The sequence below is a fragment of the Eumetopias jubatus genome, unplaced genomic scaffold (assembly GCF_037043125.1).
Source record: "Eumetopias jubatus isolate StellerSeaLion01/CBP00866 unplaced genomic scaffold, mEumJub1_p1.0 scaffold_5, whole genome shotgun sequence".
In the NCBI taxonomy this organism is placed as follows: domain Eukaryota; kingdom Metazoa; phylum Chordata; class Mammalia; order Carnivora; family Otariidae; genus Eumetopias; species Eumetopias jubatus.
The window spans coordinates 2,479,746-2,504,055 of NW_028274811.1; the positions used below are offsets into that span (position 1 = coordinate 2,479,746).

A 24,310-nucleotide genomic window follows, 5' to 3' on the forward strand; every position below is an offset into this window, starting at 1 on the left:
GGAGACTGGCTCAATCATTATCCTGCGATGGCATAGTCATGGGTGCGCTGACAGGGCAGGGAGCAAACCCAGACTGAGGGCCTCCAGGCTGCACGGACTGTGGTGCAGGAACAGAAGCTGGAGCCGTTCCTGGGATGGAGGAGGCTCTCAGAGGGCAGCCGGTCTTGGCCCTGGCTCAACTGCAGGCACAGGCCCCGTGGCATCAGCTCTCATTAAACACAAACAAAATGAACAATGAACTCAGCTGAGCAGTGTTCCACAGGGATTCAAGGTTTAGGACCAGGCAGGCCCTATGGCTAGTACTGAAGGCAAGGATCTGTAGCAGCAACCGGGTTTTCGGGTTTCTTGTGGAATCTGGGGCCGCCAGCCCTGTGAGGCTGCAGATGAACACGTGTGGGCCCAACGTACAAAGAGCTCCAAGTCACCCCTTGAAATGCTGCTTCACCTGCAGCTTGGTAGGGGAGAAAGTATGAGCTGCTGATCCCCCCCCCCCAACACACAGGAGATGCCTGCCCACACTGGCAGCCTTTATTCAATGGAAGCTGAATTTAGAGAACTTAGGCTTTAGAGTGGCTGGAAGCTTCCAAGTCTGTGTTCAACCTGGAGCCTACTGATTCCACCACGATTCAGACTATCCTCTTCTGCACCTCCGTGGGCTAAGAACTTGCCACTCCGTCTCCCAGAACAATGGTTGACTTGCTCTTCCGTCTTCATGATGTGTGTGTTCATGGTGTGTTCCAGTTTGCAGTAGTGTGGGCTCCCCATCCTTTGGGGTGGGGAAGGGGACAGCGCTACCAGTGGCTGTGTGTGTGAAGGCACACATGTTATCTCTGTGATTTCTACTGAGCAGTGAGGAACCAAAGATGGAAAAGGAACCGTACCTGCAGGAACAGAGTATCGCTAAAACTTTTGGGCATGGATAATGCCCTGCCAGAGAATGTCATGATGCTCTCGACTTCTTCACCCATGGAATTACTCTACAGATAGCTCACCACTGTCAGAATGGGACAGTCTCTAAATAGGAGAATACCCAGATGGAGGAGAGGAAATGCCCACTTTCAAATGCCAAAGCATAAATTCCAAGCTGTTTGTCCTGTGAACACAGTCAAGACCTTCAGAAAACTGGACAGGTCAGGGACCAGGATGCAGCAGTTAATATTCTGGGGTTAACGAATATATACTCTAGTGCAGTGGACACAGAGGACTGCCAGCCAAGGGCAAGAGAGGGGGTCAGAGCCTTTGAGAAGTGGCTTTGGGGCTCTAACTCGTGTCAGTTGCATGTTAAGAAATGACAAGTCACAGAAGCTGAGGGGGCCTAGAACACTGCTAGGGGGTTGGATTGTCACATCTGAAGCCGAGCAGTCCCTTGACTGGGGTAAGTACAGCGAGGAACAATTGGAGGTAATGTCTACACAAACTAAGCCCCTACTTTAAGGTTCCATCCCAGTGTCAGAGTCAAGGTGAGGCCCAGAGGAACTGGGGAACTCAAGAAGTTTGATCGACCTCTGCCTCACAGGGGTCCCGAGTTCTGAATGCTGGGTCTGGGTGCGATATCCCAGAATCACGGACTGTTTATATGAGGCCACATTCCCCAAGGGCAAATGGGGTGATAAGTGACATGATGTCACCAGTTAGGAGGTGGTAAATCAAGAGGGGCACACCATTCAAATGAGTTGTCCCAGGAGGAGAATGTGGGTAAGCAGCCAGTGGACACCTAAGTCAGGGAAATCTGAGAAGATGGTTTGAAGCATAACGTGGGAAACATAATTTAAGTAACTCCGGGGCCAATGCATGGTGACTACACTTTCCTTACACCGGGAAAGTGGGTGGGTGAGAACAAAGGGTTCCATTGAAAGTAGAAACCCTCTTATATAAAAGAAGTGAGTGAAATGCTTATAGAACATTTTCTTTTTTGTTCCTTTGCTTCTCAACCTGGTCTTTTACAATTTTATAATTTCTCTTAATAGTAAAAATGTAAATTTGATCATCTAATTTCTATGTTGTTAATGAAGCCTCATTTTGGTTATGATATTTGATAATTCAGACTAATTAAACATGACCGGTATTCAATCGAGGCAGTTCTGAACTAGGAGGGCATGCCATTCTTAAATTCTTAAACCCACAATACCGTGAAGCTGGATTCTCCATAAATAAAAATTCCATCTTCGGGTAGGCTTTCATGGCTATTCTCTGGAATGGATTCTCTTACATTCAATAATTAATATATTCAGTCTCAAAGCTCTGCCATTTAAACTATAATCCTATCACTTTTCTCCAATATGATGTCTCTGATGCTGAATGAGGTTTGCAGTCTGGTTGAAAGCTTTCCCGCATTTATTACATTTATAGGGCTTCTCTCCTGTGTGAATCCTCTGATGTTGAGTAAGGTGTGTGCTTCGAATAAAGGCTTTCCCGCAGATTTTACATTTGTAAGGTTTTTCCCTGGTGTGGATTCTCTTATGTTGAGTGAGGGCTGAATGGTCACTGAAGGCTTTCTCACACATATTACATGTATAAGGTTTTTCCCCAGTATGAATTCTCTGATGTTGGGCTAGGGCTGATTGATCCCTGAACGCTTTCTCACACAAACCACATCTGTAAGGTTTCTCTCCAGTATGAATTTTCCGATGTCGAGCGAAGGATGAATTATCCCTGAAAGCTTTCCCACATTCACTACACTTATAAGGTTTCTCTCCAGTATGAATCCTCTGATGCTCAGTAAGGGAAGAGTTCACCCTGAAGGCCTTTCCACATTCGTTACATTCAAAGGGCTTCTCTCCAGTGTGAATTCTTTGATGCTGAAGAAAACTTGTACTCTGATTAAAGGCTTTCCCACATTCATTACATTTATAGGGTTTCTCTCCACTATGAATATTCTGGTGTTTGGTAAGATGTGCCCTGCACACAAAGGCTTTGTCACATATGTTACATTTAAAAGGTTTCTCTCCAGTGTGTATTCTATGATGGTGGGCAAGGTGTATGTTTCGGATAAAAGCTTTCCCACATAGATTGCATTCGAAAGGTTTCTCTCCGGTGTGAATTTTCTGATGGTAAGTGAGTGAGGAGCTCACGGAGAAGGCCTTGCCACATTCCTTACATTCGTATGGTTTCTCGCCAGTGTGAATTCTTTGGTGATGGATGAGGTGTGTACTCTGGTGAAAGGCTTTCCCACATTCTCTACATTCATATCGTTTCTCTTTAATAACAGTTTTCTGATTTGCATTCAGTTTTTCAGTATGAACTTTCTGATGTTTATTAAGGGTTGAACTCTTAGTGAAGACTTTTCCACACTCACTACACTCGAAGGCTTTTTTGCTAGATTGAAATCCCTGACTCTGAACAACAGATGAGCTCACAGTGCAGTGCTTCCCAGGTTCATCCCTGGTCTGAGCACTGAGCAGAGAGGGGGTTTTCTGGTGAGCAAGTACCCCCTGGCCTCCATGCTGCCATTCCAACAGGCTATCGTATTTCCAGTGACTATCTCTAGCGAATCCGTTCTTTATCATCCACTGATCCAAGTCTTCATCAGTAATACCCTCCTTGAGAGGAGAGTTCTTACTCACGGGCATAGTCATCCAGTCTGAAAGACATCAAACATAATCATATGTTTTATCTCCTTAGGGTAAGAAGATAAGCCTGTTTATAATGCTGACAAAGAGGCTGCAGTTTTGAAGGCATCTTGAAGGGAAGATAGGGCAGGAAAGGGGAAGAGAGGTGAACAGAGGACGCGGCAGGTAGGGGTTGATTTAATGGAAGATGTCTGAAGCAGGACAGCTTGGGAACTTAGTCAGAAGTCACAGGCTTGGGTTGGGATCCTGAGTACAATACTCATTTTCTTTGTGATTACAGAGAAATTACCTGACTTTCTAAGCCTCAAAAAGCCTATGCAGACCCTACTATGCTAATAGATTAAAAAAAAAAAAAAAGTACCTTGTCTATCTTAGTGGTATGGTCTTTATTTGTTTTTAAAGATTTATTTATTTATTTATTTGACAGAGAGACACAGTGAGAGAGGGAACACAAGCAGGGGGAGCGGGAGAGGGAGAAGCAGGCTTCCTGCGGAGCAGGGAGCCCGATGTGGGGCTTGATCCCAGGACCCTGGGCTCACGACCTGAGCCGAAGGCAGACGCTTAACGACTGAGCCACCCAGGCGCCCCAGGGGTATGGTCCTTAAAATAACCTAGATAACCTAGGCCTTAGGAAACCAGGGAAACTAGAGGTCAACACTTGATAGAGAAGCAATTCAATTCCTTTAACTACTAAAAGCAACATTTTTATGTTTTATAGACTCATTTTAGCATTCAGATGGCTAATAAAAAGGCCACTATAAAGGTTGTGTGAGGGTGCCTGGGTGGCTCAGTTGGTTAAATGACTGCCTTTGGCTCAGGTCATGATCCTAGAGTCCCTGGATCGAGTCCCGCATCGGGCTCCCTGCTCAGCAGGGAGTCTGCTTTGCCCTCTGACCCTCCCCCCTCTCATGTGCTCTCTCTCTCTCTCAAATAAATAAATAAAATCTTTAAAAAAAAATAAAGGTTGTGTGAAACACTCTGCTAATAAAATTAGGACCTCCTACTACTGATGAGGAAGTAAAGTCTTTAAACCTATACAAATAATGTAACATCTATATGAGGAAAATGTACCATGAGGACGTATATGTGAGGATGGAAAATTAGAAACAAAGCAGCAAATCTGCCTGGATAGATGCAGTACATCTTAGAGAGTGAGGCCCTGACTGGGGAAAGCAGTATACTAATCACTAGAAATGGGACTCTGCTACTGGGATATGAGCCCTGGTCCCATGCATTATCTGACAGAATCACTTCTCTCCCCACAGACAAATTCTGTACTTACTCAACAATTGTCTCACTTGGTTTCATGGTACAGGCAGACCTCAGAGATACTGCAGGTTCTGCTCCAGACTGCTGCAATACAGTGAATTTTGCAATAAAGGGGGTCGAATGAACTTTTTGGTTTCCCAGTGCATGTAAAAGTTACGTTTACACTACATTGTAGTCTATTAAGTAGTGCAGCCTTATGTCTAGAAAAACACTCTATATGCCAAATTATAAACCACTTTATTGCTAAAAATATGCTAACCAGCATTTGAGCTTTCAGCAAAATCTTTTTGCTAGTGGAGGGTCCTGCCTCAGTGTTGATGGCTGCTGAATGACGGTTGCTGAAGGCTGGGGTGGCTATGGCAATTTCTTAAAATAAGACAACAATGAAGTCTGCTGCATCGATGGACTCTTCCCTTTCAGGAATGATTTCTCTGTGGCATAAGGTGTTGTTGATAGCATTTTACCCACAGTAGAACTTCTTTCAAAATTGGAGTCAATCTCTCAAACACACTGCCTCAGTTTTATCAACTAACTTTATGTCATATTCTAAATATTGTGTTGTCATGTCAACAACCTTCACAGCATCCTCATCAGTAGAGTCCATGCCAAGAAACCACTCTCTCTGCTCATCTGTAAGAAGGAACTCCTCATCTGTTCCAGCAATTCAGTCCCATCTTCAGGCTCCACTTCTAATGCTAGTTCTCTTGCTCTTTCTACCACATCCGCAGTGACTTCCTCCACTGAAGTCTTGCACCCCTCCAAGTCATCCATGAGTGTTGGAATCAACTTCCAAACTCCTATTAATATTGATTTTTTGACCTGTGACCATAAATTATGAATGTTCTTAATGGTATCTAGAATAGTGAATCCTTTCCAGAGGTTTTCCTATTTTATTGCAAGAATTACCAAAATGTGACACAGAGATGTGAAGTGAGCCAACACTGTGGGGAAAATGGCACCAATAGATTTGCTCGACGCAGGATAACCACAAACCTTCAATTTGTAAGAAATGCATATCTGCACAGCACAACAGAATGAGGTATGTTCATATTAACAAGCAGAGTTCTGGACTGCATACTAGTTTTTCCTATGTATTTGTGAATATCTGCCTTTGATGTTAAGTCTATTTAAGACTTTGTACTAAGAAAAGAAACGATAAGAGCTAGATACTACTGTGGCAGTGATGCAAAGATGCCTGGAAAATCCTATCAAGAACAAGCCTCCTCATCACTTTTTTTTCCTACACACTCCAGAAAATCTACAAAGAGCTATAATCAACAAAACCAAACTAAACTAACCCCTTTACTTATCTGGAAAAGACAGTTAAACAGGTGCATTTTAAAGCTAAAATCCTGGTGAGCTCACAATAATGTTGCTCAAAACAAAAATCGTCAGTTAAATGCCAGGATTGCCAAATCTTAACACCTTAAGGGCTGGCTTTCACTTCTGGACCTGGTAAAGTAGCCTGTGGCAGACATTCCTGCAGAAAACAACTAGAAAATCTTAAACGATAAACAAAAATTCTGTCTAAAGGCATATGTCACTCGAGGCCAATCTGATACTCTAATATTTGAGAGAGAAGGGAAATATAGAAAGGTAATCCCAATACTTACCAGTTTTTTCCTTATAGAATTTGCTGAATTCTAAAACTTCTCAGGGCAAGAGACCAAAGCTAAGCAGAATTTCAAACTTTTCTAATCTTAAGAAAATATGGTGCCAAAAACTGAGATCAGGATCTTCCAAAGAAGGGGGTAGTGGTCACAGTAAACATGTAAAGCTCTCAGTAGTCACTCCTGGAGGGCTACAACCTAGTAGCAGGGCAAACAAGAGATAAGCAAAGCTTTATAAACACCACAACCTAATCGCCAGCTAACACGTCCCTGGTTGGATTAAGGTGGTTCCCGTACACTCACTATCTGCCAGAAGAAAAGGTAAATCTTCTCTGGACGAATATAACATCACCCAGAGCCTCTTCACTTCTTCAAATACAGTATCAGGGATTCAATCAAAATTTACTGGAGTACTAAGAAATTAAGTCAAGAGAAAAACCAGATAATACACAAAGACCCACAGAACCTGGTATCAGATACCAAAGTTATCAAACATGGATTTTAAGATAACCGGGATTAGTATGTTCAATAAAACAAATAAGAATGAGAATTTCAACAGAAGATTGGAACCAATGAATCAAATGAAAGTTCTAGAAAAGAATAATTGAAATTAAGAACTGAAGAGATATATTTAATAGTATATTAAACATAGCAGAAGGGAGCAATAGTGCACTGGAAAAATACATAAGCAGAAAACATCTATGGTAAAACTTGCTGAAAAAAATTAAAAAGAAACATAGAAGACATGATGAGGAGACTGAACATATGTGTGACGAGTTCTAGAATGGAAGAAGGAAAGAAATGGGACAAAAATACTATCTGAAAAATATGAAGGCTGAAAAATGAATTTGAGAAGCACTAGAGATTCCAAGCAGGATAAATACAAAGAAAATCCATCTAAACACAAGACTACTGAAAACCTAAGTTTAATCTTGACAGTTACTTGAGAGGAAAACAAATACATTACTTTTAAAGAAGAAAAAAGTAAGACTGACAGCCATCTTTTCAACAAAATCAATGGAAGCCAGAAAAAAAATGAAACATCAGGAAGTGTTGAAAGAACCTAATTGCCAAACAGAATTCAACAGAAAGAAAATATCCTTAAAAAGTGAATATGAAATGGGTGTTTCTATACAAATAAAAACAAGGGACTCTGCCACCAGCAGATCCATATTTAAAAAAAAAACAGTAACAAGTATGTCTAGGCATAAGAAAATCCCAGGTGGAAACATGGAAATGTAAGAAGGAATGAAAAGCTATAGGAAAAGTAAATATGTTAATACATGTATTATTGCACACAATAATTATGTCTTGAGAGGTTGAAAATATATACATAATTAAATATACATAGCAAAAATAACACGAAAGAGATGACTGGATAAAGAAGATGTGGTATTTTTTTTTATACAATGGAATATTATGCAGCCATCAAAAAACCTGAAATCTTGCCATTTGCAACGACGTGGATGGAACTAGAGGGTATTATGGTAAGCGAAATAAGTCAATCAGAGAAAGACACGTATCATATGACCTCACTGATATGAGGAATTCTTAATCTCAGGAAACAAACTGAGTATTGCTGGAGTGGTGGGGGCTGGGAGGGATGGGGTGGCTGGGTAATGGACACTGGGGAGGGTATGTGCTATGGTGAGCGCTGTGAATTGTGCAAGACTGATGAATCACGGACCTGTACCTCTGAAACAAATAATACATTATATGTTAAAAAAAAAAGAAGATAGCAGGAAGGGAAAAATGAAGGGGGGGCGAATCAGAGGGGGAGATGAACCATGAGAGATTATGGACTCTGAGAAACAACCTGAGGGTTCTAGAGGGGAGTGGGTGGGGGAATGGGTTAGCCTGGTGATGGGTATTAAAAAGGGCACGCACTGAATGGAGCACTGGGTGTTATATGCAAACAATGAATCATGGAACACTACATCAAAAAAAATAAATTAATTACAAAAAAATAACAAGAAAGGTGGGAGGAGTTAATATTTTAAGGTACTAGCAAAAAAGTGTAATAGAGAAGAATATATTAACAAGCATTAGGATGAAAATAAAGCAAGAGAAGGCAAAACGAAAGACAAAAGATAATTTAAAGTAGGTGAGTAAAACACAAAATAAATGTGAAGATAACAGATATCCAATCCCATACATATTATTATTATTATTATTTTAAAGATTTTATTTATTTATTTGACAGAGAGAGAGAGCACAAGCAGGCAGAGTGGCAGGCAGATGGAGAGGGAGAAGCAGAATCCCCGCTGAGCAGGGAGCCGGATGTTGGGCTCGATCCCAAGACCTCAGGATCATGACCTGAGCTGGAGGCAGCCACTTAACCAACTGAGCCACCCAGGCGCTCCTCCCATACATATTAGTAACTGGTTTAAATATCCTATTAAAAAACTAAGATTGTAAGACTGGATTAAAAATAATCCAACTAGGGCGCCTGGGTGGCTCAGTTGGTTAAGCAACTGCCTTCGGCTCAGGTCATGATCCTGGGGTCCTGGGATCAAGTCCCACATCAGGCTCCCAGCTCAGCGGGGAGCCTGCTTCTCCCTCTGACCCTCTCCCCTCTCATGCTGTTTTTCTCTCTCTCTCAAATAAATAAATAAAATCTTAAAAAAAAAATCCAACTAGATGCTTATTAGAAGAGAAATACCAAAACATAGACATAGAAATATAGAAAAGAATGAAAAGGATTTATCATGCAAGCACTAACCACAAGAAAGCTGATATATGTATCAGACAAATCTTATAGTTTTAGAAAAAATAGACTTTCAGATACTTCATATTGACAGAAGGGACAGTTCTCTAGGAACATATTACAAGTCTACATTTGCACATAACTTCACAATGTGTAAAGTAGAAACTGAGAAAATGAAAAGCAAAAATAGAGAAATCTTAACAATCCTAGTAATGTATGTTCACACACCACTCTCAATAACTCAGAAATCAAACCTTTAAGAATGGAGATGATCTGGGCGCCTGGGTGGCTCAGTTGGTTAAGTGACTGCCTTCGGCTCAGGTCATGATCCTGGAGTCCCAGTATCGAGTCCCGCATCGGGCTCCCTGCTCAGCGGGGAGTCTGCTTCTCCCTCTGACCCTCCCCCTCTCATGCTCTCTCTCTCCTATTCTCTCTCTCAAATAAATAAATAAAAATCTTAAAAAAAAAAAAGAATGGAGATGATCTCAACAATCTGATAAACAAATCTCAATTAATAGACTTGAAAATAGTATACCCAACAATGACAGAGTATGTATTATTAGTGCGTACAGAACATTTACCAAAACTGACCTATACTGAACTGTAAATGAATACATTACACAGGACTGAGAGCATTCAGAATATGTTCTCTGAACTCAGAATTAAGCTGGAAATGAACAACAAAATACCAAAAAGATACTTAAAAAATCCACAGATATTTCTAAATTAAGCAATACATTTCTAAATAACTGATAGAGGAAAGAAAAAAAAATCATAACAAAAATTAGAAAATAATTTAAATGATAATAAAAATATTAAATGAAACTGATGCAGCTATAGTCATGTGTAGAAGGAAATGTACATCTCAAGAAATTAGAAAAATAGCAAATGAAACACAAAGGAGAAGGAAAGAAATAATAAAGACAACAAATCAATAACTTAATAAAAACTGATAGACTTCTAGCAACACTAATCAAGAAGATAGAACGCACACAATAACTATGTATGTGCTTTACTAATTACTAATTATCATTAATGACTAATTATCAATAATGATTACTAATATTACTAATTAATTGCTAATATCAATTACTAATATCAATAATGATAAAGATGACACCAGGACAGATTCCACAGAGACTTATAAGACAATAACATAATAAGGCAACTTTATGCTAATAAGTTTGGGCACTTAGACAAAAGGCTCAAATTCCTAGAAAGGTACCAAAAAAGAAACAGAAAATTTGAATGGTCCTACATCTAATAAATAAATTGAATTTCATTTTAAAACTTTCTCACAGGGGTGCTTGGGGTGGCAGAGTAGGTTAAGTGGCTGACTTTTGATTTCAGCTCAGGTCATGATCTCAGGGTCCTGGGATCAAGCCCCGTATTGGGCTCTGTGCTCAGTGGTCAGTCTGCTTAAGGATTCTCTCTCTCCCTCTGCCCCGCCCCCCGCTTGTGCTCACGCTCTCTCTCTCTCTCAGATAAATAAATCTTTAAAAAAATAAATATATAGAAACTTCTCACAACGAAATTTCCAGGCAGAGCTGCCTTCACTAGCGAATTTGTCTAAACATTTAAAGGAGAAATAACACCAATCTTACACAAGCTCTTTTAGAGAACTAAAGAGAACAAACATTTCTAATTGGTTTTATGAAGTTAGCACAACCTGCCAGAATCTGATGAGGACAATTAAAAAAAAAAAAGAATCACAGACCATTCTTTCTTATCAACACAAATGCAAAATTCCTAAAAGAAATACTCAGCAAAAGGAATATAAAAAAGTGATGTAAAAAAGGATAATGGAGGGGCACCTGGGTGGCTCAGTCGTTAAGCATCTGCTTTCGGCTCAGGTCATGGTCCCAGAGTCCTGGGATCAGCCCCGCATCGGGCTCCCTGCTCAGTGGGAAGCCTGCTTCTCCCTCTCCCACTCTCCCTGCTTATGTTCCCTCTCTTGCTGTCTCTGTCAAGTAAATAAATAAAATCTTAAAAAAAAAAAAAAAGGATAATGGATCACAAATAAGTTGAAACTCAACATTGTTTTCACATTTCAATCACCCAGTGTCATTCACCATATTAACAAAATACAGGAGAAAAATGGTATCATTCTTTCAATAGATGCTGAAAAGGCACCTGACCCAATTCAATACCCAGTCATGATAAAACTCAGTAAAGTAGGAGTAGAACATAACTTCCTTAATCTGATAGAGAGTACCTACAAAAAATCTACACAAAACATCACAGTTAATTGCAAAATACTGAAAACATTGCCCTGAGACTACAATGAAAAAAAGTGTCTGTTATCAAAATTTCTTTTTTTTTTAAGTTTATTTATTTAAGTAATCTCTACACCCAAAGTGGGGCTCGAACTCATGTCCCTGAGATCAAGAGTCACATGCTCTTTGACTGAGTCAGCCAGGCGTCCTGTTATTACAATTTCTATTTAAAGTTGTACTAGAAGTCTTAACCAGTGCAAGTAAAGAAAGAAAAAAAAATCATTATTCTCAGATAATATGATTATATTCATATAAAACAACAAAATAATCTAATCTATTAGAATTAATAAGGGAACTTAGTAAAGTTGCTGGACATAAGATCAATATATAAAAACCAATAGTCTATCTATATATCAGCAACAAATAATTGGAAAAGAAAACTTTCAGAAGATTTTATATCAAAAACAAAAAATACTCAGAAATAAATATAATGAAAGATGTGCAAGAACCATACAAATAAAATGACAAAAAATTTCAGAGAAATTATAAAGAAAACCTAAACAAACATAGGGATATAACATGTTCACAGGATGGAACACTACCAATTTTCCCCATTTAAGCTACAGACTCAGGCCAATTCTTATTAAAATCCCAGCAGAAATTTTGTGGAAACTGAATAGTCAATTCAAAAATTCTAAAAGCAAAGAAAAGAATAAAGCTGGAAGACTTATATCATCAATTGTGAGACTCATTATAATGTCAGAGTAATGAAAACAGTATTGTATTGGCACAAGATTAGACAAAAAGAATGAAACAGAATAGAGTCTAGGAACAGTCCTATATTCCAACAGACCAATGCAAGAGATTATAGAATTCAGAATCAGACCCATGCACATGTAGTCGCCATATGACAAAGGAGATACTGCAATACAGTGAGGAGAAAGACAGTCTTTTCAGTAAACCATCCTGGGTCAACTGGATACCCATATGGAAAACAATGAACGATAAATCTTCCATGTTGATTTCAGACCAAAGTACGAAAGACAAAAGAATAAAGCTGCTACAGGAAAACAAAGATCTTCATGGCCTTAAACGTCTTATGTAGGACACAAAAAGCATTAACCACAAGGGGCAAAAAGACAAAACAAAACAAAACCACAAAAACCCACACCCTGATTAACAGGACTATCTTAAAAATTTAGAACTTACTTATCAAATGACACTATTATTCAAAGTGGGAAACAACATTTGCAATACACATACATATACATGACATTTGAGGATTCAAATCCCAAATATGCAACCTTATCAATCAATAAGAAAAGATAGGCGTCTGCCTTCGGCTCAGGTCATGATCCCAGGGTCCTGGGATCGAGCCCCACGTCGGGCTCCCTGCTCAGCGGGAAGCCTGCTTCTCCCTCTCCCACTCCCCCTGCTTATGTTCCCTCTCTTGCTGTGTCTCTCTCTGGCAAATAAAAAATAAAATCATAAAAAAAAAAGATTAGACAACTATATAGAAAATAATGGAATGACTGATAGGTACTTTACAAAAGAGGATATTAGGGGCACCTGAGTGGCACTTAAATGTCCGGCTGTTGGTGTTGGCTCAGGTCATGATCTCAGGGTTGTGAGATCAAGCCCCAAGTTGGGCCCTGCGCTCAGCGTGGAGTCTGCTTGAGATTCTCTCCCTCTCCCTCTGCCCCTCTCGCTTGTGCTCTCTCTCTCTAATAAATCAATCTTCAAAAAAAAAGAGGATATTAAAGAGATTAAAAATAAAGATCATTTTCATCAGTCGTAAGTTAAGATACAATCTGATACTCCATAAACCCTCTAGAGTGGTGGGAAAAAAATTTAAATGGTGATACTAGGTCTATAGGAGAATATGGAACCCTCACATACTGCTGGTATACCCACTTTGGAAAACTACTTGGCAATGTCAACTAAAGCTTGCATACTCATGAACATAGTACTCCTAGCTATATACCCAAGAGAAATATTGGAATATAGAAATATATTTTCTAAAAGACGTATAGGCACGTTTAAAGCAGTACACTTCATAATGTACACTCCAAGCTAGAAATGAATCAAGTGTCTAGCAACAGTAGAAAGTAGAAATGTTGGTAGGTTTACTGAGTGAAATACTGTAAATCGGTGAGAATGACCGAACTATTGCCAGACATGGATGAATCTCAAACATACTGTATGCACAGAAGAGTAGATACTGTATGATTCCATTTATATAAACTTTAAAAACAGGCAAAACAAGCCTATGGTCAGGGTAGTAGTTATCTTCAGAACAAAAGAAAGAAAGGGGATGGGAGGTTTCTGACATGCTGGTAACATTCTATTTCTTATTACAGGTGCCAGTTATACAATATTTACACTGCAAAAATTTGTTGAGTTTTACACATTACTACAAAACATTTTTACTTAAAAAAATCCGGCAGATGGCTTTCAAAAAGCATACTGTGGCACAACAAAAATAACCAATTGCTGGCTTTCTTTTCTAGCAGCTGCTGGATAGTTTTATCTATTAAAGCCTTTTCTTGATTGTGATAATAAAATCACATCATCTACATTTAAGAAAATATTTGTCTTCTGAATGTTTATAGTGTTCCAGGAGAACACTCATCCAATCAAGAGGGGAGTCAAATGCACCCCGGTTTTCCCACACTGAAGATGAACTGAGGTTAGGAGAGACTGGACCCCCACTGAAGATCTAAGCCAGCAGGATCTGCTCTCCTTGGGGCTCCCAGGTCACTTCAGGGTGGGCTGAATTAAGAAGCAATACCCTAGATGCACTGTCCCATGTTACAAAAAACAAAGTATGGTCTTAAACTATGTAACTCCAGGGTTTCATGCAAGGTATGCAAGTGGTGTGATCCAAGCCCCCTTTACAATGTACTCAAAAGGTCACCCCCTTGGGAGGGATCAGAAACTAACTCGATTTACTTCCAAATCACCTAGAGTTTCAGGAACTGGCACCATCACGTACATGCGGAAGTGGGGAGTGGATTATGGAGCACTGGTTTAAGGTCAGTTTACAAAAGCCGTTAGGCCCCCACATCCCTTCCCCAACTCAGAGGAGCTCAGGGACTCCCCTCTCCCAACTTGGGAGAAGACTGGAGGCCTTTTCTCTTTGGAGGGAGTAAATCGAAGGTGCTCTGGACTGAAGACACCAGGGCAGCTGGTGGCAGGAGAGCGGTGTTAGAGACTCAAGCCCCACTCACCCATGAAGAGTTTCCAAAAAGGACCTTGATCCTCCCACCATTTACCTGGGTAGACAATCGGGGACTACCAGATAGCGGAGGAAAGCTTCTAACAGGAAAGAGATATCAAAAGAATCAAAGAGAAAAATTTGAGAACACAGAGCTTATGAAGGGAGAAGAAAATGTTTTTAAAAATCATTTATCTTTAGAGGTAAAAAATTTTAACTATAAAATGTGAATATCAGCATACAAATAAAGCAATATCCAGAGGAACAAGAGTTCTTGGAAATTAAAAAAGGATGGCAGGGGCGCCTGGGTGGCTCAGATGGTTAAGCATCTGCCTTCGGCTCAGGTCATGATCCCAGGGTCCTGGGATCGAGTCCCGCATCGGGCTCCCTGCTCCTTGGGAGCCTGCTTCTCCCTCTGCTTCTCTCTCTCTCTCTCCCTCTGTCTCTCATGAATAAATAAATAAATAAAATCTTTAAAAAAAAAATAAAAAATGATGGCAGGATTTGAAAACTCTGAGAATTCCCGCTGTTAAACAATTAGAAAACCAGGGGGAAAGAAAAGAGAGAGAGAGAGAGAAACAAACAACTTTTTAGGCAACGGACAAATGACAGGGAAAGATGGAGATCCTTGGAAGAAAGGAAACAGACAAGGGAAGGCCTAGGGATTCAGCCCATGGGGACAGTGTCCAGGTCACAGCACAGGGGCCAAGACAGCCCAGGAGGCTCAGTGAATTGAAGTGACAGAGCTCAGTATTTGGGGAGGCTGAGGCAGCTAACATTTGTGGCCCACTGAGGAGAAGCTGTGGAAACTGAATTTGCAGTTTAATACCTTCCCATGAGGAAAATACCTGGCCTAGGAAGCTTCACTGAGTTGACCAAGCATTTAATGAAGAAATAACACCAATTCTAAACAGATTTCCCCAAAAAATAATAGGGAAGGGGAAATGTCCAAATTCATTTTATGAGGCTAATGTTACTCTGATACCAAAAACAAAGATATTGCAAGGAACAGATCAGACTAATCTATCAGGAATACAGATGCAAAAATTCTTAACAAAATGTTAGCCAATTTAATCCAACAATATTTTAAAAACAATAAATCAAAACTAAGTTGGGGTTTTCCGGGAATGCAAATCTGATTTGATATTTTAAAACTAATCAATGTAATTGATCAACCCATAGCAGCAACATAATGATTCAGAAAAGCATTTGAGAAAAATGCAATATCCAGTCATGATAAAACTCTCATCAGATGTGTCAGCTTCTTCAACCTGACGTCAAAAGGGCATCTACAAAATAATCTACACCTGACATACTGAATTGTGAAAGATCGAGTGCTTTCCCCCTAAGATAGGGGACAAGGAGGGATGGCCCCTCGCACAGCTGCTGCTCAGCGTGGTGCTGGAGTCCTACCCAGTACAGTAAGGAGCACCTGGATCTTGCATCTACTGAAAACAGTTTCCCAGTTTAAACACACAACTAGTACACAACACGGGATTCCTGCTTCTAGGCACGTACCTTAGTGAAACCATATGTCCGCAAAGAGCATATGAACTAAAATACATCCACACGAAGAAGCCTTGTACTGGAATGTTCATAGCAGCTTTAGCCAAAACCTGGAAATAGCCCAAATGCTAATTAACGATGACTGAACAGAGCTATTGCCATATGACAGGGCGCTAACTCAGCAACAGCAAAGAATTTCTGACACGTGAAACGGCAAGGAAGAGTCTCAGAGATACTGTGCTAAGTGACATAAGTCAGACACAGAAGGCCACGTGTCCAATCCTATGAAATCCTGGCAGATCAGGGTTGCCTGGGCTAGGGATGGGGGGGGATTAACTGCAAAGAGATCAGAGGGACCTCCTAGGTTAGGGATAGCAAAAACCTGATTATTTGGAAGCAAACACATCAAATAATCAGCTAAAAGAAAAGTGGCTATCTCTCCAGAGGGGAGAATGGGGAAAAGGGGGGACAAAGGGGCCACTCATCTTTTTGTATTAAACACTGTAGTTTCATGAAAGGCATGTATTAGTGTGATAAAATTTAATACCAAATATAAGAAGAACAGAATAAACTCTAAGAAAGTCAGAGATAAGAAATAAAGGGCAAAAAAAAAAAATCAATGACCTAGATCAAGGTAAAATAGAAAGGATCAGCAGAGTCAAACATTCATTAAAAAGTCTATCAAAGGGGTGCCTGGGTGGCTCAGTCAGTTAAGTGTCCGACTCTTGATCTCAGCTCGGGTCTTAATCTCAGGGTTTCGAGTTCGAGCCCTGTGTTAAGTTACTCAAAAAGAAGAAAAAAAAGAAGTCTATTAAAAAGCAAACCTCTGACAAGATTTTATAGAAAAAAAAAAAGACAAAAGTTAAGTACTATTAGAAATTCATGCTTCCATTCAACAAATACACACTGGGACCCGGTGCGCTGAGGAAAAAAGAACAAGCAAGACCAAGTCCTTCCCTCGTGGGTCTAAGGATAGAAAGGACCATTTCAACACGACACAAAAAGCATGAAGATAAAGACCATTAAGGCAAAAGACTGATACATTTTACTCCATTAAGAATTTCTGTTAGTAAAGAGAAAAGAGAAGCTATAGGGTGACACACATATTAACTGATAAAATACTGGATTCGTGAATACATAGAACTTTTTACAAATGAGTAAGACAAAGATAAACTATAACAGAAAAACGGGCAAAGAATATGAACATGTAAGTCACAGAACACAAATTAGCAACACACGAAAAGATGTTCAATTTCACCAGGAAACAAGGAAATGTAATTTAAAACCACAGGGAGATACCGTTTCGTAGGAATGGGACTGGGAAAAAAGTCTAACAGTTCCCAATTTTGAAAAGAATTAAAGTAACAAGAACTTGCATCAACTATCAGTAATCTGGGAAAATCTAGCAGAGTTGAAGAAGCATCTACTCTCAAAGCCAGTGTTTCTACACCTATGAAGACACCTAAAAAAGACTCCGAAAGAAGGCCCGTGTGTATGAGGAAACGTGTATAAGAATATTCAGTCAGCAAAGTCCGGAAACAACCTACAGGTCTACCAGCAACAGAATGGAAAAACTGCGCTATCGCCATTGAGGGAGTATCAAAGTGCAGGGCTACGCATCTCAACAAGGGCTTAAAAAGTGTAACCTGTGGAAACGGATCTATTATACACTACATGGGTCAAACGTTAAAGCATGCAAAGCTGAACATGACTGCTCAGAGCTACAGAGAAATGTGGAAAGACCATGACGAGCAGCATAGGGCTGCCGGTACTACTCAAGCAAGGGGCTCTGGCTGGGGGCGGGGGGCAGTGACACGGGGTGCACACGACTCCACGGGTGCCCCTACATTTTGTTTCTTCAGCTGGACAGTGGGGGATGGGTACTGTTGCCTTACTCTTCAAACTGTCAAAAGATACCATGGATTCTCTTTTGTATACAGAACGTACAGCCATCAAAATACATTTATTTTAAAGTAAAACAAGGAAATGACCACAAGCGTAGAAATAAAATCACAACCTGTAAGAGATATAAATAAGAGCTGGATCTCTGAAAAAAATACCCAACAAATTTAAGAGGGGGGGAAAAACAGCAGATAAGGTTGGAAATGAGGAAGAAGACACAATAAAAAGTGTTAAATTTTTAGATGAATGCTATGCCCAGTTGTAAACGAATACACTTCAAGGCTCAAAAAAAAAAAAAAAAAAAACCCAAAAAACTAAAATAAAACCACCAACAGTTTAAAGCTAATTGGTAAAATGTACAACCAACGTAACAGAAAGAAACCTCAAAAGATTAATAAATATGTAAGAACTATAAAAAGTTATTAGCACATGACCCAAATTAAGGGACCAGGTGGTTATCTGTAGCTTTACTGAGTAAACAATTTCTAGGTGACTGAAGCTAATTTGCAGGAGGGGAGAAAAAGAGTTTGAGGGTCAGATGGGTTTCAATGCTGGCTTCACCCCAATCCTGACTTGCCAGGAAATAGCAACATTAAATCTGTCCAAATGAGTTAACCATGCTGAGGCCTGGTTTTCTGTAAGTGGGGTTGATGTGACTTGCCTCACAGGTTGTAAGAACTGAATGGGGCAATTCGCATAAATTCTCTGGGAAAACACTCACATGGTGATGGTCCCCAGGGGCTCAAATGCCAACACTTTTCTCCCTCCAGTAGTGCATGGCCCAGAGAAGAGAAACCTATCAGAAGGACTTTCTCTTCCTACGACTGAAAATAAGTATCTGTTCTAAACCAAGGGTAGTTGGTGCAACAATGGAGAAATTCTAGATGGGTTTTTGAAGTCCCAGTCAGTCATTATGAAGTGAAACAGAAATAAGAAAAAAACCAAAACTAAAAATGATCTAATGAATGCTTTAAGAACAGTAATAATTAGAGAGTGACAAGAGGGCAATAAGTATTTGGAAATGACTACCATTTCTCTATAGCAGCAATTTCTGGCTCAAAAAAAAACAAAAGAGAAGATGGTTCTATTCAAAAGTAAAACTATATCTTCAATAGATAATGAGAGGAACAGCTATAAAACTTCATTGGGAAGTGTAAAATAAGACTTCTTCCCATTCCTGATCAGTGCTAACTAACCACTTATCATCCCTCAAGAATCAGCTCAAGGTTTGGGGTGTCCAGGCAACTCAGGAATGCGAGGTGCTGGACCCTGAGGGTCGGGAAAGGCACCTGGGAGGGCCTGAACCATGACCACCTGGTTTTTTATGTCATTACCTACACCTGACTATCAAACTGCTTCTAGGCATAGAACTCCTTCATCTTCATATTCCCCCCACCCAAGTGCAAGAAAGAACTAGTGGTAATGATGAGTAATGGAAGAATGGATGATGTTATGCTAGAGCGGCAGGACAGTGGATGAATTTCTCTTGCTTAATTCCCCCACCCCTCTTCTTTTGTTAGAACACTGCTTGCATAATACAGAATGAAATACTAAAAATGCCTTAGCTTGGGTATAATAGAACATACAAATTCAGAATGCTACTGGGGTAAGTTAGAAGATATTTTTTTGGATAACTGAGTTTTAGAGTTAAGACATTTAAATTCTGGGGCACCTGGGTGGCTCAGTCGTTAAGCGTCTGCCTTCGGCTCAGGTCATGATCCCAGGGTCCTGGGATCAAGCCCCGCATCGTGCTCCCTGCTCAGCGGGAAGCCTGCTTCTCCCTCTCCCAGTCCCCCTGCTTGTGTTCCCTCTCTGTGTCTCTCTCTGTCAAATAAATAAAATCTTAAAAAAAAAAAAAGACATTTAAATTCCGTAACAGATTGGATCCATAAATCCCTGCCTGTTTTGCTGACTGAAAAATCAGTACCAAAGGTTTTAAAAAATACTTTCCAGCCTACAAAATGCCAGCCCAAAGGGAAATGTCGTCATGTCTCAGATAAGGCAATACACTCCCTACAATATTCAGGAGCAAGGGGAGGGGCACCCCTACTCCTGCTCTTAAGCTACCAGACCCACAGGGCTCCTTGAGACAAGTAACCACCACCAAACTGTCATGTTCTCCATATCCCCAGGCTACAAGTCTACGCCACCCAGCAGGCGCCAAGTGAGCGACCCGGCAAAGTATAAACCTGGCCACATTCTCATGGTGCTTCCAGCCCAGTGTGGTGCTGACAACAGGCAGAGAATAATTAAATGCTGGCTGAATATATGTACATATGGATGAACAAATACGAAGGCGGTTGAAGAAGTGTGCAACGTTCAGCCGGAAGGGCTGCCTCAGAAGGCAGATGGTTAGCCGGCCCATCACACCCTGCTGTGTGTAACCTGGCACGGTTCCTCACCACCGAGAACCGTGAACAGAGACTGCACCGTTAAATGCTAAAAGAGACATGGGCTGGTGGGAGCGGCCCGGATTACACTGGAGGCCTTTTCCCAACTGGAGACTATTAATCTATGCCCAAGAAGGCAGAAGAAAATTCATGGAGAGGAGAGCCCACATGCACACGGGAACCAGTGTGGCAACCAGATATTGCGGTGAATGAGAAGGGAAAAGACGTTGTTTCACAGTCCATGGGCCTGGAGTGTTTGTGGGGTCCCTCCAGGTGCCTCCCACATGCAGGGCTCTTACCAAGACAGAAGCTTCCCGATGCGTCCTCCAGCATCCATTCTTCTCCTTTTCCCAGCTGGGAAAACAGCTCTGGTTGGGGTCCTAAGAGTCCTGTTTTTGGGAGAAAATGGACCACATCTGTTCATACCAGCGATAAAATCATTGTAAGGAGGAGACCTGGTCCTCGGGACTTCCTGGGAAAGGTGACCCGATAGGAAGGCCAGGGGACAGGTGAGTCCCCAGAAGGAAGAACAGACGGTTGGGGCCTGACACCGACCATCTGTTCCCATGTCCTTCTCCCCGAAGGTCTGCAACGGAGAGAGGATTCAACCTCATCGCCTTCGAAGCATCTGCACTTAAGACTCCAAAGGGGTCACATCCCCAGGACACCAGGGGTAGGCATGTAGCAGCCCTGAAGAGAACATCCTCCATCAGCCCACTCCCAGCCCAGTCTTCTGTGTGGAACCAGTTTAAGAGTTTATAAGGGTCCCAAAGGGATCCCCAGATGTGAAGATCAGCCTTCGGAGGCCCCCTGCTTACCCAGTGAGACCAGGTTGCTGTAGTTCTCCAGCATCACATCCCTGTAAAGGGCCCTCTGAGTGGGGCTTAGCTGTGCCCACTCGTCCCGGGTGAAGAGCACGACCACGTCCTTGAAGGTCACTGATTCCTGTAACAGCAAACCCCATCCCTGGTGACCTGCGGGGGCCCCCTCCCATGGCTCTCTGGGAAGTGCTGAGCCTCGGGAGTCCCCAGAAGCTGGCTGAGAGGTGTGGGACTTTTAGCACAGAGCGGGCCGGCCGGTGTTCTGTGACAACATAAGCATTTCCTCAGGGTGTCCTAGGGGCCGAATTTTTATCAGACCTTACTTCCTGTCTTGAAGAAACACGTATTGTGGAGAAGATATGCTTCCTCAGCACTGAGACTTCATACTTGCTGTTCATTTTGCCCTGGACATTTTCTCCCATCTCCCTCAATCTGCCCCAGCCCTGCTTCCACCCCACCCCATGACCAAATCCTACCCAGGCCTCAGCCTCCATATTTCCTCCCGGGCAGAGCCTTCCTCAACTCCTGTGCAGGCCTAGCAAAGCACCGTCCCACTTTATCGTGAGTTCTCATTTACTTTCAGATTCCCCCCACTAGACTGTTAACTCCAAGAAGCTAAGGACCGTTTCCCACATCTCTCTTGTCTTCCTGGCATGTCTTGGAGAACATGGCCCAGCACCTATTACTTGTTGCTTAGCAGCTCCTGCTTGTCTTCGGCTGCTCACCTGCTCACTCCCAACACACATACACGGTTCCCACAGGAATAGTCATTCTGAACAATATGACCTTGTCCCCTCTGATCACAACTAGTGCCTGCCCTGGAAACTCTTGGCTCAGAAGCCAAGAGAGCTGGTGTGCCCTGAGAAAGAGTTAAGAAGCCCAGAGAAGAAAGCTAATATACATATACATATATAAACATATACACACATATATCTCTCTCTTTATCTATATACATATAGGAGCAACGGGGTCAGGCCTCCAACTGAGACTGATTAAGAGACAAGCTCTTGGTCAGGGTGAAAAAATAAGCCCACCCTTTTCAAACCTCTACATTCAAAACTTTTATAAGGCAAATTGGGGGCGGGGAACCCTGCAGCAACTCCCCACTCACCTGGACCATGGTTGGCAGGTGCCTGACGGCCATTCCTTCTCTGATAAGCCCTTTCAGGGACTGGCAGAGCAGGATTTAGGCTAGAAACTTCTACACACCTGTTATGAGGAGAACTGGGTTAAAAGAGATCACAGGACAGTCCAGACTGAGGCTGTGAGCATTCACATCCTGGGAGTCCTCCAGTACCCCGAAGCAGTAGACTCTTAGTCCCTATTTGCTCCCAACTCTCTCTCCTCTCTGAGGATAGTTCTGCTGGCCTCCACTCTAAAGGGAATCCCTCGGCATGCAGCCATTCCCAGCCCGACACTTTCCCCCAGCATCTGAATCAAATCCGCCACATCTTCCCTTCTTTATCTTAAATACGTTGGCTTCTCCTTGCAGAAAGCACCCTTCAGTCCCAGATCTCAGGCTTTCTACCCAGCCTCTGGCCTTTGCCCTTGTTACCCTGACAGGTCTCAACAGAACTTTCCCCCCTGCCTGGGAGGGGAGTGGAAGCAGTGGGTAAGGATGGTCTTCTTTCTCCTCCAAAGGCAAACTAAGAGGGCTGGATATTCACTGTCAAGGCCTCTCAGGCCAAGCCCTTCTCCGACCTCAGGCCTCTCCCCCTCAGGGGCCCAGTCTGGGTGACAAAGAGCCAGAGGTGGGCGAAAGGCAGTGCATTTGTGTGGCTGGGTGGCGCGAGGGGGCTGGGAGTCTCATTCATAGAACCCACCCTCCGGCCCCCTGCCCGGTCCCCCGCGGGAGCTGCTGCTGCGGCTGCGGCTGCCCCGGCCTCGGCGAGGTCGGCAGACAGGGCTCCGACACAGCCCGGAGCATCCACCCCTGGAGCGTCCACCGACCTCCCGGAGTCGGCTCCTCCGAGACACACGCAGAGGCCCGGACCGCATCCTCCTGCCATGCTCTCGCAAATTCCGACCCTAAAACCAACAGCCCGCACCTGGCCGTCCTCCCCTTTCCTCTTGAATCAAACCTCAGCCATATGTCCCGGGAAGTTTGGGGCATCCGATCGGCGTCCTCCGGAACGGACTACGACCCGTACCTACTCGGCCTTCTTTCCCCCCGCCCTTGCCCCCCCGCCCGACCACCCCACGGCCGCTCCCGCTCTCCCGACGCGGCTCTGGCCACCGTGCCTGGTCACCACCGGATTGCCCTTCAAGGAGCCTCTGCCGGCGCCGAGGAACCGCAACCGCCACATCGCAGGCGGAACACAATGAGCGGGAGTCGGCAGCCCGGGTCGGAACTGCGCTTGCGCGTTGCCGGGGGGAGCCGCGGAGCCGAATACCCGCGAGTCCGAGAGCCGCAACCCTTTGGCTTCCCAAGACTCCACTTCCCAGAGGGCGAAGCGGCGGCGAGCGACAGCCGCTGCGCAGGGCGGAGAAAGTGATATCGTGCGCCTGCGCAGACAGAGCCTCGCCCTTCAAAACGACTCCTGGGTGCTTTGCGTGCTGAAACTACATTTCCCAGAGGCCACAGCAGGTTCGTCGCGGTTCCCCTTAGTGCAGCTCTCCCCGGTGCGCTAACCGGCACGTGAGGCTTTCGTTCCGTTCTAGTCAGACTCGGGGTCAGCCTCAGCCCTGAAGTAACGCCCGGGATAGGTAGAGACCAGCGAGAAGTTGACGACGGCATAAAGTCTGTCGGTCGCCGTGGGGAGCGGATCGGGGGCGGTCCCCGAGGACGGAGTAAGAGGTGAGAAGCCGCAAAAGGCTCCTTCCTGAAGGAGGACCGCTCGGGGACGACTTGAGAAGGCGGCGGACGCAACCCATTGTAGCGGTGTGGCCCGGGGGCCGGGCGGGGGCGTGAGGCAGAGGTGCGGGGCCGGCGGCGGGAACCGAGGCGGCGGCCACGGCGCCCGGGAGAAGGGCCGAGGAGGTGGAGCTGACCTGGGGGTCGGCGGCTCGCCGAGGGGAAGGAAGGAGCCAGGAGCCGGGGGTGGCGTTCATTTCTACGGGGGCGGGGCAGGAACGGGGTGACCTGTGGAAAATGCCCCTGGGG

General features: G+C 43.1%; 1 protein-coding gene across 3 annotated transcripts; it reads right to left on the reverse strand.

Moving 5' to 3' along the window:
• Positions 1-514: 514 nt before the first annotated feature.
• On the reverse strand, positions 515-23,606 carry ZNF454 (zinc finger protein 454). 3 transcript variants are annotated; one of them, XM_028092601.2, is made up of 5 exons: positions 23,449-23,606; positions 22,319-22,416; positions 21,205-21,331; positions 20,686-20,775; positions 515-3,580 (listed from the first exon to the last, which is right to left on the reverse strand). In XM_028092601.2, the coding sequence occupies exons 2-5, from the start codon at positions 22,349-22,351 to the stop codon at positions 2,265-2,267; spliced, it is 1,566 nt and encodes a 521-aa protein (XP_027948402.1). In that variant the 5' UTR covers positions 22,352-22,416; positions 23,449-23,606; the 3' UTR covers positions 515-2,264. The 3 variants fall into 3 exon arrangements, with proteins under 3 accessions (XP_027948402.1, XP_087879339.1, XP_087879338.1); XM_088023213.1 differs by lacking the exon at positions 23,449-23,606 and adding an exon at positions 23,289-23,364; XM_088023212.1 differs by lacking the exon at positions 23,449-23,606 and adding an exon at positions 23,256-23,359.
• Positions 23,607-24,310: the final 704 nt, after the last annotated feature.

What these genes read in the sequence shown, in the direction of transcription:
- ZNF454 (XM_028092601.2), bottom strand. Translation starts at nt 22,351, where the DNA reads ATGGCCGTCAGGCACCTGCCAACCATGGTCCAG. An exon ending in CAGCAACCTGGTCTCACTGG is followed by an intron (nt 20,776 to 21,204) that starts GTAAGCAGGGGG and finishes TCCCAAAAACAG; the next exon opens with GACTCTTAGGACCCCAACCA. An exon ending in ATCGGGAAGCTTCTGTCTTG is followed by an intron (nt 3,581 to 20,685) that starts GTAAGAGCCCTG and finishes GATGTCTTTCAG; the next exon opens with ACTGGATGACTATGCCCGTG.